Here is a 15,329-nt window from a genome sequence, read left to right as displayed (position 1 = left end):
TGGTTATATGAATGTTGGAATCAATGCAGGCTTCTAAATGGGCTGTGAGAACCTCGGGCTAACCTCAGCTTTACCGAAGTTCACCTACCTTTCCTTACTTTGGGCATTACACATCCTTGTTTTTACCATGAGCCCCTTTTAGCTCCTGAATCTTCTGGGGGCAGAGTCTTGGTCCAGAACTGTTGCCTTCTGGCCTTCAGGGCATGGCCCACAGCAGGCTGGAGGTCCAGCTGCAGGTACTGCTCACTTTGGTCTGACACTGGCCAGTAGGGTAGACCCTCACTGTTGGGGTTCCTGTGGATATGCCATCAACAGGGAAGCGTGAGGTCAATTTCCAAGAATTGATCTTCCAATTGAGTCAGGTAAGTGGACTAAGAAGACCAGGGAACTGATGAGGCAGATGTCCTGATTTAGGAATACAAGTATGACCCACTAGTTTCTACTCCATGTGGGGTAAGGCTACTTGACCTGTTTTGTGCCACCTTCTCAGAGGCAAGATCTAAAGAACAGTACCACGGTACTGTGACCCAGCCACAACTCACTGTGCAATGACCAGTGGCCAACACCTACAAACTGTCTATCTCAGCGTACCTTGGGTACAGAGGACTATCACATGAAGGATATCTGCATGCTAATGCGATCACCAATCACAAATGGATCCCTAGATGGAGACCCAACCCTTAGGAGGTTGAGGGAAGAGCATCTTCTTACCCGTATCGTGCAAAATTGGCCCAGTACTTCATCATTCTCCTGCTCAGCAGCTTCTCCTTTACGGTGAGGTCAACTGGAGATGAGAGGGCAAGGGTCCAGATCCCAGCCATTTAATATAGCTGCTCCATTCATGCTTCATATTCACCATGCCAGCTGTACCCTAAAACTGAATTCTAGGCTTCATCCTCCTTCCCTCCCTCCCTTATAACTCAACATCTAAATTCCACTTGGTTCTCTCAGTAAATGTTCCAAGACTTAATTGTGAGCCAGTGAACCCTCATTTCCTCTCGCACAAGCTAAATTAGGAAATATCCAGACCGAGAGTGGGTTTTTAAGCTGTGAGATAGTACACGCTTGATCCTGCTTTTCCCAGAGCCTTGAACTCCTAAACTGGACTCAAAGCTCAGCTATCCTTCAGGTACAAACTTGGTTCTCCATTCTGTTCATGGAAAGCAAGGGAGACTCACTTTTGACACCCCAGAAGAATGATCCAAAGATAAGGAAAACCTCATCACCATGGTCAGCCTTTACATGCCGTGGTTTGAAGTCCTTGAAAAAGTTGGGCCGGTGCTGGAACTCATAGAAGTAGACAGGGGAAACCTGAGGTCAAGAACACATCGTGACACAAGCACAGCTTGCCTCACACAGCCCTGACCCACATTGGGTGACAAGGTAACTTGGTCTCAAGTTATCTGGAATGACAGCAGTTGAGTGTGGAGTCGCAGCCTGGAGTATTGGCTGTGGGAAAGCCCGATGTCAAATGATAAATCTGCCCTCCCCAGGGGAAGTTTGCGCAAGTCACTCGCTGTACCCGGATAAGACATCATTCTCTTATGCACGATATAAGGATTTACTAGATAAGGACTCTCAGTTGTCTGGAACCAGAGATCTGATTCAGACACAAGCCAAGGCTGGATCCTACAGAGCTGAACCCTACCTGGGACCCACTGTCTGAGCTTCTTCCCTTGATCTTGTTACAGATGTACTCACGCTGAAAATGTGCTACTTGGAGTGCAGGGACCACAAACATGAAGTCTCCCATCATCTCCGTGTATTGTATTTGGAGGGTCTGTGGGTCCTCAGTGTCCCCCATGTACTCCTCCATTATCAGGTCGCTACACTCAGGAGGCAGCATCTACACCAAGCAGATCAGGAAGAATGAGGTTAGGTAAGCACTGTGATAGCTAGACTACATCCTTTAGGGTGGGGAAGGCAGATGAGGTCAGTATAGGGTGAAAGCTCTGAGTGACCCCAACCAGACACACACACACACACACACACAGAGAGAGAGAGAGAGAGAGAGAGAGAGAGAGAGAGAGCTCATCCTTAGGGTGGGGAATGCAGATGAGGTCGGGTATAGGGTGAAATCTTTGAGTGACTCCAACCAGCCACACACACACACACACACACACACACACACACAGATCTAGCACTTCTAGGATACTCTCTGAACAGGATATTGAGAAGTCTTCTCAATGGGGCAGGTCTCAAAGGTTCTCACCAACTGTTCTGCTACTGTGTTCTTCAGAATAGCCCGCAGGGTACCTCTGGTTATTTTCTTTAATGTCTGATAAGTGTTGAAGACCTGGGATGTGGAGAGTATTTGAGTTTGAAGTGTGCTGGCTATGGATCAGTGATTCTCTGAGCTCACCCTATAAGACCCCAGGCAATAAGAGATCAGAACTGGGCCTTACCAGTGGGAGAATCCAGCCATACTCATCATTGTTGACACCAATAATGCTGGGGACAGGGCGAAAATCAGCAGAGGCCAACAGTTCCTGAGGATGCTTGGGTAGGAACTCTCCATCCACCACAGCAGGGATGATCCTGAAGGCCTGAGGGATATGCAAGGCCAGTACTGAACACCACACACACACACACACACACACACACACACACACACACACACACACACGGCCATTGAGTGTTCTCCATCATTTTCCTCTTCCTAATTTGTCTCAGGACGGTCATCCCCATCACACCTCTCCCACCTCACCCATAAAGACTCCCTCCATGTAAATTAGCTTTTTTAGGTGTTCATTTTGAACACAGGACTACAAGGGTGCCAAGCCAAGCAGAAAGGGTAGTTTGTCCAGAGTAGTGAGTTACACACCCGGTTGTCTCCCATCTTAGCAGTCACACAATTGTGCTAACCTTGTTAATTGCCAGAATTTCTGCTTTACTTTTGTCTCGAAGACAGTGCACCAGGGCCTTTGAGTTTGAAGTTGCACAACCAGATAGCTTTGCCACCATCTGTAATGAAAGAAGATTTGAGTTGGCTCATCCTCCCTGACAGGGAGCAGTATCTAAGCAGTCCCAAGTGGGTACCACTGTCCTTAAATATTACATCATATTGTGTGTTTTGCATGGATTACAGCATGGTGTAAAATTGTTCCTATTTTCCAGTTGCTTAGAGTTGACAGCCAGGAAGGAGATCATTCTATCTGCAGGTTTTTGTGGGGTTTTTGTGTGTATGTGTTCCTATATGACAATGTGTATTGTGTGCCACAGTTTGCCTGTGAAAGTTAGAGGACAAGCTTGGATAGCATTGGGTATCTTCCGCCTTGTTTGAGACAGGGTCTCTTGTTTGCTGCTTCCTACACCAATGCAGTTGACCTTTGGAGCACTCCCATCTCTGCCACCAACCTCACCATGGGATCACTGGAATTACAAATAAATACTATCACATCTAGCCTTGTGTGGTTTCTGGGGATTTGAATTCAGCTCCTCACACTAGCAAAGCAGGCTCTCTCACCCACTGAATCGTGTCCCCAAATCATGCACGCTTGCTTATGCTGAAGATGAAAGCTTCTGGGAGCAGCTTTGCTAGCCACATAATGTATTCAGCATGTATAAAGTAGATAAAAGTAGATTTTAATCCTTGAGCCTCTTAGAAGTTATTGGAAAGAAGCTATTTCCCATGGTCTTTGTTTCCTCACTGAACAGAGTACAGAGTACCAGAGGCTCAGAGATAAGGCAGAGAGCTAGGGCTGGGGTGATAGAGAACACTTACCGTGGAGACAATCTCAGAAGTGTTAGAGATAAGGAGAGGCAGCAGGGCCACCCCGCTCTGCATGATGGCTCTGTGGAAGAGTCCTCGGGACATGGCGGACACAACATGGAAAGACACACTTGTGCCACCTGCAGACTCGCCAAAGATGGTGACAAGGTCAGGGTTGCCTCCAAAGTGGGCGATGTTCTGCTGGACCCAGCGTAGGGCGGCCACTTGGTCTAAGAAGCCCCAGTTGCCTCTGGCGTGCTGGTCTCCAGTGCTGACATGTGGAAGGGATATGGATCAAAGGGCTGCCTAGGCTCTTCTCAGCTGCCATTGTTCACCCCAGTCCTAGCTCACCTGAAAAAGCCTAGGACACCCAGACGGTACTGGATATTAACAACCACCACATCCTCAGTGGCTGCCAGCTTGGATCCATCATACCAGGAAGCCATGCCTATAATCAGTGAACCACCATGGATCCACACCATCACCTAGAAAAATCAGAAGAGATGCCAGGAGGCTTCTGTCAGGCACAAGCTCAAGTGGGACTGCCTTCTAGATTAGGGACTGCTTTCTAACAGTTTCTGTGTGCAGCTAAACACACAGAGAACTCCTCAGCATCTTAGACCCAGGCCACAGATGAGGAACACAGTCTCATCCTCATCTTTCCAAGCCCCACTGCTGCACCAGGAATCTCAGCTTAGATGAACTGATTTAAGTCCAGAGTGATGTCATTGTCACTCTCAGGCTCCTCAAAAGTGTAGAAAAGGGTGTCTCCATAAGAGCTTTTCCTGATTATGAATCCAAAGAATCACCAAATCTCATTGACACAACCAATATCCCAAAGCTGGAAATTTGACTTTGTCTCAATGTTCATCCCTCGGACACCTGCCTGATTCTCTAGGGCTCAGGTTGATTTTGTCCTTTCTCATTTTCCTAGGAAAGAAATCTCCACTCCCACCCAGTTGACCGTGGCCCAACTCTCACAGGCAGGTTAGAGCCCTCATGGGCATGCGCTGGTGTGTAGACGTTGAGATACAGGCAGTCCTCAGACATAGAGATGGGAGGCATGATCAGCTTTATCCTCTTCAGACCCTCTAAATTCATTATATCATCATTTTGTAGACACCTGGGGACAGTGAAAGATGCTGATCCCAAGGGATGTTCAGTGATCAACACCTGTGTCTCCCAGTAATCTCAGAAGACACACCCACAAAGTCTCACCAACACTGAGGCTTGAACATGAGCTGAATAAGGATGACATCAGTAGACATCTTGAAGTTGATAGGTGAGGACCGTGAGGCCTCAGCCCTACACAAAGAACTACAGGCAACTAAGGGATGCTCAGAGTGGGACAAAATGTCTTCCCCAGGGAAGTGCACCCTATAGATTATCCAATACTAAATGGCCAACCACATACATACATACATACATACATAGCATTCAGACTAAGCAGGTTATATTTAGGAATAAATATGAATATATACATTCCATATATGTATGTAAGAACAATCAGTGACAAAAGAATAAATGAATTTGGAAGAGAGCAAGGAGGGACATATAAGAGGAAAAGAAAGGGGAGATGATGTAGCTACATTATAATCTCAACAAAAGCAAGCCTTTAGTTTGGATATTTTTCCAGTTATCCTCAATGCCTGCTTCCTTTGTGATGTTCCTTAACACACGATCTCTCTCCACAGTCCCTTCCTATCAAGGTAAAGTCTACTGACTCTGTGGAGGCTGGGGGGGGATCCAGATTTCCAGGGAGGTCTTGAGTGGGGTGGAGGAACCTTAAAGAGATTGGAGTGTTGAGACTTCTTAGATTCTCTGTGGAGATGTTCAACTGCTTGTAGTGACATTCACCTCTCTCCCCGTACTATCTAATGTTTGTTGTGATGGTTGGTTTTGATTGCTGACTCAACACAATGGTACTAGAGTCTCCAGGAAGGATCGTCTAGAGCTGGTTGGCCTGTGGGGTTATCCTGTTTACATCAACTGAAGAAGGAACACTTGTTTATTGTGGGTGGCGCCATTCCCAAGCAAGGGACCCCTGAACTGTATGAATAGAAAGGTGAGCTGAGCATTAGAGGCACCCATGAGTTCTTTGCTCCCTCTTCCCAATTATAAATGTCATTTGACCATCCTCACTGTGATCTCTCCTGAAGGGCCTTTCCCCCATGACAGTTATAACCAGAACTGTGACCTGTGGTAAATCCTTCCTCCTCTAAGCTGCTTTTGTTAGGGGGTTTTCATTACAGCAACAGGAAATAAAGTAAAGCACTTGGGTATTTGGGTGCTGTGTCTACAATGGAACTGTGGGGAGGAACAGACAGTGCTGTCCCTTCATCCCCTGTCCAGACACTCGGGGAACCTCTTTTTCCTACATATTCTCAGTGTAAGCTTCTATACTCGTTCCTTGGACAATGGCACTTACCTTATGGGTTACTGCAATGACTGTGCAGGGTAGGCTTGCCAAGTACCGCTGCCCTCCTGAGGGATTTGTAGCACATGATGCCAAACACAACGCTTGTTGCTTAATATAAACACAATGAACTCTGCCCACAGACCTCTCCACTTTAGAGAGTTCACTTGGCACAGTCTGATTCTGGGACCGGTTTGGATATTTTTCTCACTGCAGTACCTGGAGCTAAATCCCTACAGATGCCAAGCTCTGACCCAGGAGCCTGGCACAGTTGTTCCTCTCTAATCCTTACCACATTCATTGAAAAAATGCCTGGGAGACACCCGTCAGCACAGGCAGAGAACCATTGTGGAGCTGAGCTGGAGGAGAGACTTCAGCATGGCTCAGAGCTCAGAGCAAATGTTCACCCCAGGGCCAGATGTCCTCTGGGTCCAGAACTTACATGGCCGGTTGTGAGGCCCCATCTCTCACACCACTCCACGGTTCAGGGGCTTCAGGGGGTGCAAAGCGCAGTGGTCCTACTGGTGGCTTGGCAAAGGGAATTCCCAGGAATCTGTGGACACCAACCTTGGTGCCCCTCACATGGACAAGGCTGCCTCTGACTTTTCCTGCATGTGTGTTTCTGATGGGGTTGGCCTCTGGTGAGTCCTGACCTGTGTGGAGAGATGCCACCAGGGTTAGTTTTGTGCAATCAGCTCCCACAGATTGTGGGAGTTCTCACCTGCTTGTTACAAGAGCACACGGGAAGGGAATCCAGGACCTCCCAGTTCAGCTGTGGGGTGTGAGTATAGGAGCTTCTCTATCCCTCAGGACCAGGAGTCTTTCCCAGTTCCCTTTTGAAGGCTGCCAGAGCATTTCTGCCAAAGAGGTCACACACCGAGAGCCATTTGGTAGCATGAAGGTATTATTGTTATTATTACCCAAAGCTAGGTATAGTGATAAGCACACACGGAGGAGGGAAACGCCCCTTCTGCTCTTCTTCTCCTGACCTCAGCTCCACAGAGCCCCTCACACTGGCCTGGCTCCTCAGTCTGCAGTAACCTAGGCACCTCTGACCGTCTGTGTGCTAAGTGCTCACTCTGGGTTTGGTGGAGGCCTGGAGTGGCACACATTCTCGTACTTTCATCTGTCATCTCTGTGAGTGCCTCCCTCCCTGCTGCCTTCCTCCTGCAAACTCAGCCTCTGACAGAACTGATCCAGGTCCCCATTGTCACTTAGGAGTCTCACCCTGCACATGGAGGAGAATAATCAGGAGTCCACAGGCCACAGCATTCAGCCAGCCAGGAAGTCTGTGCAGCGGCATGACAGGCTCCCAGGCCTGAGACTGTTCTGTCCCAGACTGACAGTGTCAACAACCCAAAGGAGATTATATATGCTGCCCAGACAGGACCAGAAGGAATGCAGGTGGGAGAACACGTGGGGTGGGGCAAAGTTTTCACTTCCTGAGAGCTAAAGGCAGAAGTGACAGGAGCCAATGATCAACAGCCAGGGAGAATACACTTCTGCAGTCCCTGCTCTTTGTCCTGGAAAGACAACTGTATGGCAGAAGCCATGAATTCTGGAATACCAGAAGCCCTGTTCTCAAACCTAGACTCCCCATGGTCATGGTCCTTGTATTCACTGGCCAGATGTCAGCGCTGTGGTAGAGGTCAGGGAACAGAGCGCTGTAACAGGAAAAGCGAGGAGGGTTTCTCCAGGTAGGTAAATACTGAAGATGCCACAGATGGAGGGAACGTAGAGATGGAGCTCAGAATGTGGGCATTATCGTGATCATAGGATCCTTCTCCATAGATCTGGTTCATACTGTGCCCCCTCTAGTGGGCAGTTCCTTTGCAGATCAACCTCACAGTCCTTCATGCATTTGGGGAACTCTTTTCAATGTTCTTTCTTATTTATTTGTTTGTTTATACATTTAATAACAATTTCTTATAGGTGTGTATGTAGGTGTGGGGGTACTCACATGCCATGACACGCATGTGAGGGTCACAAGGCAACTTCTGGGGGTCAGTTCTCTCCTTCCACCCTGTAGGTATGGGGGCTCCAACTCAGGTTTTCAGACTTTGCTGGAAGTCTCCTTACTCACTTAGCCATCTTACCCTTTGCCCCAACCTGATAACATTTCACGAGGCACTGATGATGTCTCCATCACTGGGGACAGTCTGGGCTCTGAGAGCCTGGGAAAAGCTGGAGACAAGGGTCTATCGATGGGAGTTCCAGAATCAGAGAACCCTGGTGAGCTGCATCAGTGAGTACAGGATCAGGAGTTCCCACCTGTTCAGTTTGATTTCCTGGAGGAAGTATGTGATGATCCAAGTCAGACAGCCTTTAGTGCCCTCTGAGACCTGACCTTGGTTCTACCTTTCTAGCCCCCAACAGTCAAGGGACCCAAAGCCTGGCACAGCAGGACTTCCTCCTTGGTTCCTTTCTGGCATCTCTGACATAAAACAGTCATGGCTTCTCCTGCCCCTCCAATTTGCAATGCCTACTGTTGATTCAACATTGTGCTTAAAATGCACCTTGTGCAATCTGTGGTCCCAGCCCTTGCTGCCAGGTGCTTCCCCTACTTTAGTTCTGAAAACAAATGAGATGCTGGGAGAACCCAGGGGAAACTTGAATACAATTTGTCACCTTCATAAAAAGGCGTAAAGTGACACTAATTGCATTAGTGACAAAGATAAGGTAAGAATGAAAATGAAGCCACAGGAGATGAAATCGTAGTAAGTGTCACAAGAATCCAGGAAGTCCTGGAGACAAATATGCTCAGGGACAGGGAAAGGTATCTCTTCTGCTGGACATTTCTGGACCTTCTGATATCACACTACTTCCAGGACACACTCCACAGACACATATTCATAGATATACTAAGTATGCAAATATGCATTTCATAGCATTTTCAGTTCCTGGTAATAAGAACAAAACTTAGCAGGGCAGGAACACAGACCCAGAACTCCTCCCCACATAGTCCCCCCAAACTCTCATAGACCCCCCCACAGACACACACACACACACACGCACATACACACAAATACATTTTATACACTTTTTCAGCCTTGAGGGACTAATGAATATATCCAGACCACTTCTCATTTAAAAAATTGTACCACTTACCACTTGGGAAAGGCAGAGTTGATTGACTTGAGTGCCATTCATAGGTATCATCTAAGTTGTTTTGTATGTTGCAACCCAATATGAAATTAATAGTTGGGGCTGCATACTCTTGAGTAGGAAGAATAAACATAGTAAAAATGGCAATCTTACCAAAAGCAATCTACAGATTCAATGCAATGCCCAGCAAAATTCTTCACAGACCTCAAAAGAACAATACTCAACTTCATATGGAAAAGCTAAAAACACAGGATAGCCAAAGCAATCCTGTACAATAAAGGAACTTCTGGAAGCATCACAATCTCTGACTTCAAACTCTACTATAGACCTACAGTAATGAAAACAGCCTGGTATTGGCATAAAAACAGACATGAGGACCAATGGAATCTAACTGAAGACCTGGATATCAATCCACACACCTACGAACACCTAATTTTTGACAAAGAAACTGAAAATATAAAATGGAAAAAAGAGAGCATATTCAACAAATGGTGCTCACATAACTGGATATCAACATGTAGAAGAAGGCAAATACATCCATATCTATGACCATGCACAAAACTCAAGTTCAAATGGATCAAAGACCTCAACATAAAATCAACCACGCTGAACCTCATAGAAGAGAAAGTGGGAAGTACACTTGAATGCATTGGCCAGGAGACCTCTTCCTAAATATAACCCCAGCAGCATAGACACTGAGAGAAACAATTAATAAATGGGACATCCTGGAGAACCTGAGAAGCTTCTGTAAAGTAAAGGACACAGTTCACAAGACAAAATGACAGCCTACAGAATGGGAAAAGATCTTCACCAATCTTACATCAGACAGAAGGTTGATCTCCAAAATATAAAAAGAACTCAAGAAACTTGATATCAAAAGAACAAATAATCCAATTTAAAAAATGGGGTACAGACCTAAACAGAGAACTCTCAACAGAGGAATCTAAAATGGCTGAAAGACACTTAAGGAAATGCTCAACATCTTTAGTCATCAGAGAAATGCAAATCAAAAGAACTCTGAGATTCCATCTCACACCTGTAAGAATGACCAAGATAAAAAACACTGATGACAGCTTGTACTGGAGAGGATGTGGGGTAAGAACACTCCTCCACTGCTTGTGGGAGTGCAAACTTGTGCAGCCACTTCTCAGAAAATCAGAAATCAATCTACCTCAAGACCCAGCAATACCACTGTTGAATATATACCCAAAGGAAACTCATTCATACCACAAGGACATGTGCTGAATTATTTTCATAGCAGCATTAGTGTAATAACCAGAATCTGGAAACAACCTAAATGCCAAAGAATGGATAAAGAAAATATGGTATACAATGAAGTACTACTCAGTGGTAAAAAAAATGACATCTTGAAATTTTCTGGCAAATGGATGGATCTAGAGAAAAACCACATTGAACGAGGTAACCCAGATCCAGAAAAACAAATATAATAGGTGCTCACTCATAAGTGGCTTTTAGATATAAAGCAAAGAAAAACCAGCCTTCAATTCACAATCCCAGAGAACATAGAAAACAAAGAGGACCCTAAGAGAGACATACATGGATCTAATCTTCACGGAAAGTAGAAAGACATTATTTCCTGAGTTAATTGGGAGCTTGGGGATTCTGGGAGAGAATAGAAGGGTAGAGAGGAGGAAGGGAGGGTAGTGGAGAAAATGTACAGCACAATAAAAATAATAAAAAAGAAAAAGTAAGAGTTGGGGCGGGTAGGAGGTTGTCATATCATGTGTACCACTGTTTATCTTGAGAACACAAGGTAAGATCTCTGGTCCAGAGAGCTGGCCTTTGTTATCCAGCAAATCTACTGGCATCTTGATTCTGGACTTCTTTGTCTCTAAAACTGAATATATTTCATTTGTTTATAAGCTACATAGTTTCACACACACACTTATTTACATATGTAATATATTATTGAGATGCAGTGCTCCGTTACCAAATGAATTATTTTTGTACTTTTTATTAATTTTTTTCATTTATTTTACATCTTAATTGTAGTTTCCGCTCCCTCCTGTCCAAATAGGCTATTCTTGAAATACTGAGTTATTGAATGTCATTATGTAGAAGGTTACAAATAGATCCATATCTATCACCATTCATAAAACTCAAACCCAAGTGGATCAAAGACATCAACATAAATCAATTTACACTGAACCTAACAGAAAAGAAAGTGGGAAGTACACTTGAACACATTGGCACAGGAGACCACTTCCTAAATATAATCCAGCAGCACAGACACTGAGAGCAACAATCAATGAATGGGACCTTTTAAAACTGAAAGGCAAAGGACACGGTAATGAAGACAAAATAACAGCCTACAGAATGGGAAAAGATGTTCACCAACCCCACATCAGACAGAAGGCTGAGCTCCAAAATATATAAAGAACTCAAGAGATTAGACATCTAAAGAATAAATAATCCAATTAAAAAATGTGGTACAGATATAAAGAGAATTCTCAACAGAAGAATCTCAAATGGCTAAATGACATTGAAGGTATTGTTCAACATCCTTAATCATCAGGGAAATGCAAATCAAAACAACTCTGAGATACCATCTTACACCAGTCAGAACGGCTAACACCAAAAACACTGAGGACAACTTCTGCCGGAGAGGATTTGGAGTAAGAGGAACACTCCTCTATTGCTGGTGGGAGTGAAAACTTGTACAGCCACTTTGGAAATCGGTATGGTAACTTCTTAGAAAATTGGGAATCAATATACCTCAAAACCCAGTGTTGCCACTCATGGGCATAAACCCAAAGGATGCTCAATCATACCATAAGGACACTTGCTCAACAATGTTCATAGCGGCATGATTCCTAACAGTCAGAACCTGGAAACAACCTAGTTGCCCCTCAACCAGAGAATGGATAAAGAAAATGTGGTCCATTTACACAATGGAATATTACTCAGTGGTAAGAAACAATGACATTATGAAATTTGAAGACAAATTGATGAGACTAGAAAAAAATCAACCTGAGTGAGGTAACCCAGTTTCAGAAAGACAAACATGGTATGTTCTCACAAAAAGTGAATACTAGACAGATAATCAGACCTACTTCCACAGCTCCAGGGAAGCTAGGTTAACAAGGAAGACCCTAAGATAGACACAGGGATCTCTAGATGAAGAGAATTAAAGGAGTGTGCATATGTTATAAAAGGGGATTTACTAGAATGGCCGTATACGATAGGGGCTGGATACTCTAACAATGACTACATGTATTCTGGGGACCTTAAGAACCCCAGCTTCTGCCCTGTTCATTAATCTCAGTGCCTCAGCTGTTCCATCTGGCACTGAAGACCTGGAAGATCCCTAAGGAATTGCTGATCTTCGTCCCACACTGAAGGCTGAAGGCAGCAGCAGCAGAGATGGACACACTGAAAAGGTAGGTAGGCTTGAAATACTGATTTTTCCTTACACCTCCTTAGACTTAGGATACAATCAAAAGGTGCACTGAACTATGGAGGAAGTTTTCCTTCCCTCAGGTAAAACTTGTGGAAAACCCTCTGAGACCCACCCAGAGGTGTATCTCTTAGTTGATAACAGATGTTACCAAGTTGACAACCAAGATAAAAGGTCACAGAAACTCACAGTCACTAAGAGCTGAGAGCAGCACCATTTTATCGTCCAATGTGAAGGAGAGAAACATGGGACTCGTTGAGAGGTGGACATGGAAATTTGACAGCCACCAGCTGGTGTGCTCACCAATCCCCAGGGCAGCTGCTTTATTTGAGAATGTCTGGGCCTTGGAAAGAGGAGAAAAGAACAGGAAGGAGATGAGGTGAAGAAGGGAGGAAGAGGCACAGGTCCAGTGGGGTGCAGAGAACGTTGGAACCCACTGGGGCTCACACATGCACATCGTCATGGGTGCACTGAGGTGCGGAACAAGTCAGGGCCCAGGCAGGGTTGGAACAAGAAGCAAACAGGGGCTCCTCAGAAGTGTTGGGTGAATAGACTGATGAAGAAGGAGGGCATGGACACATGATATACAGTTAGTCCTGTCTCTTCAGTGTGTTTGGGCAGCAAAGGCTGACCCCCCCCTTGGCTCAGTACACCCCAAATCAGGTATAACACGCTATTGCTCCACGTGGTTGTTCTCAGCCTCCTTTAGTTCCAGGATGTTCTAGGGCAGAGTCTGAATTGAGAACTCCATCCAGAGGCTTTCAGAGCATGCCCCACAGCTGGTTGGATGTCCATCTGCATCATTGTGTGTCTTGGCCAAACAAGGACCACTGAGGCAGCCTTTACTTTGGGGATTCCCAACAGAGTGGGGCATTGGCCATTTTGAGACCTACTGAACCAAAGCCTCACTTCCTAATTTGGATCAGGACAGCGAGTAGAACATTCTAGGCTGGAGAGATGGCTCAGCGGTTAAGAGCACTGCCTGCTTTTCCAAAGGTCCTGAGTTCAAGTCCATATCATAGCTCACAGCCATCTATAATGAGATCTGGTGCCCTCTTGAGGAAGAGACCTGGTCGTTTGTCCTCATCAACTTAGATCATGAAACCAAATACGGACAAGTTCAACAGAACCACTATATACGGGCTGCCTATGCATGCTTCAGCACTGCCAGGGCGTACATTTCATTTCTTCCCTGAGGCTTGGAGGTGCATATGTCCTGATGTAAGAAGTTCCCACCAGTGTCTGCTCTGTATGCGGTAGTCCATCTGGACTGTTTGTCCTTTCTTTTCAACATAGGCTTATGTAGACAAAATAACAAAAGGTTACCTGCCTGCCAGTCATGGGGAGATGAGCAATGACCAGCATCTATAAGAGACTCCTGTCTGAGTGGGCTCTGGCATTGTAAAGGAGGCTCCATGTGATGAAGAACCAACCCATATATGTTGATGAGGTCAGCACAGATAAGGGGAGGCCTGGAGGGAATTCCCTTGATCAGGGAGGGGTATCCACTCATACATGTAATGTCATGCAAAGTTAGTCTAGTATAGTCTTGTCCTGCCTAGCAGCTCCTCCTCAGTGAGGTCACCTGCAGACAGAAGGAGGACAAAGGTCTGGTCCTTCCCACATCAGGCAGCTGCCAGCTCATGCTCCACACTTAACATCCCTGTTTACCTTGACCCTAGGACCTGGATATGTTCACCCCCACCTGCCAGGATCCCTTCCCCATCCTGCCCTTACTAGGCCCAGCCTCATGGAAGGTTTCCTGGGCTCATTCTTGCCAGTGTGCTTTCCTTCCTTCTGTCATACAGCAATTGTCTAAGAAAATTATTCCTTTCAAATATCTTCTTTGGAATAGTGACATACCCTGTTACTTCAGGCCTCAAGACAGAAGGATTGCCTTGGGTTTTAGGCATTCCTAGGCTGTGTGTGAACTATAGAACCTCTGGCTGCAAGAGGCTCTCTAAGAGCCTCAGCTTCTGTAACTGGGCAGTGAGCCCAGTAACCCCTCACATGCTCATGAAAAGAAGACTCACATTTGCTGCCTAGAAGACTCCAAATCAAAGGTGATTTCCCCTCGAGGCTGGTCTTCACGATGTGGTCTAATGGCTCTGAGGAGCTTGGCATGGAAGTAGACAGAGGTGTGTACCTGGGACTGAGGACACAAGATACCTTGGCCTGAAGTTGTCAGGAATCACAGTGGTTGGAGTATTAGGGGTCTTGGGAAGAGCACGGATTTCAAGGCTGGTGCAAGAGCTTGGGTTCAATCTTGACTCTGGCTTTTGCAAATGAGTAGTTTGGGTGGTCACAGAGTATTATTACCTCGCTTTCCTTTAACTAGAAAAGATGACACATTTTTGCACTAGACATAGGATTAACTTAGATCAGAGAGTCTTCAGAGTCCTGATAAAACATTAGACAGGGTACCCAGGACTCACCAGGGTTAGTTCTACTCAGGCAGCCGCCACCAGACTGTTGTTTCCCACCTCATTTTCTCTAGGGTCCATGGGGAAGGGAATCTGGGGTGCCTGGGATTAGCTATGAGATGTGGGGATAGGAGTTTCTTTATCGTCCTGATGTCCAGGGACATAGCTCATGCTCCTTTTGAGTGGTGGCTGTGCAAGCGTGTGACCAACAAGGAGACATCCTCAGAGCCACTTGGCAGCATGGGTGTTTTACTT

The 15,329-nt window shown here is 45.7% G+C and overlaps 1 protein-coding gene across 3 annotated transcripts; it reads right to left on the bottom strand.

Annotated features, from left to right (window-relative positions):
- Nucleotides 1-122: 122 nt before the first annotated feature.
- LOC130863857 (pyrethroid hydrolase Ces2e-like) lies at nucleotides 123-7,431 on the bottom strand. Of its 3 annotated transcripts, none has more exons than XM_057754177.1 (12): nucleotides 7,356-7,431; nucleotides 6,571-6,781; nucleotides 4,694-4,835; nucleotides 4,064-4,197; nucleotides 3,725-3,983; nucleotides 2,866-2,964; nucleotides 2,406-2,546; nucleotides 2,213-2,296; nucleotides 1,690-1,846; nucleotides 1,179-1,304; nucleotides 712-784; nucleotides 123-294 (listed from the first exon to the last, which is right to left on the bottom strand). In XM_057754177.1, exons 1-12 carry the CDS (start codon nucleotides 7,429-7,431, stop codon nucleotides 123-125), a joined length of 1,674 nt encoding a protein of 557 aa, XP_057610160.1. The 3 variants fall into 3 exon arrangements, with proteins under 3 accessions (XP_057610160.1, XP_057610159.1, XP_057610161.1); XM_057754176.1 differs by having other exon boundaries at nucleotides 1,179-1,309; nucleotides 1,695-1,846; XM_057754178.1 differs by lacking the exons at nucleotides 3,725-3,983; nucleotides 4,064-4,197 and having other exon boundaries at nucleotides 1,179-1,309; nucleotides 1,695-1,846.
- Nucleotides 7,432-15,329: the final 7,898 nt, after the last annotated feature.

This window comes from Chionomys nivalis, chromosome 21 (assembly GCF_950005125.1).
Source record: "Chionomys nivalis chromosome 21, mChiNiv1.1, whole genome shotgun sequence".
Classification (NCBI taxonomy): Eukaryota; Metazoa; Chordata; class Mammalia; order Rodentia; family Cricetidae; genus Chionomys; species Chionomys nivalis.
The sequence above is the reverse complement of the archived record's forward strand: the minus strand, read 5'-3'. Positions and strand labels throughout refer to the sequence as shown.

Excerpts from the sequence above, each read along its gene's own strand:
- LOC130863857 (XM_057754177.1), bottom strand. The coding sequence starts at position 7,431 with ATGCCGCTGCACAGACTTCCTGGCTGGCTGAATGCTGTGGCCTGTGGA. Across the intron at positions 1,847-2,212 it reads ACACAGTAGCAGAACAGTTG|ATGCTGCCTCCTGAGTGTAG; the intron begins GTGAGAACCTTT and ends TGCTTGGTGTAG. Across the intron at positions 1,305-1,689 it reads TTTTCAGCGTGAGTACATCT|CTGTCTACTTCTATGAGTTC; the intron begins GTAACAAGATCA and ends CTCAGGTTTCCC.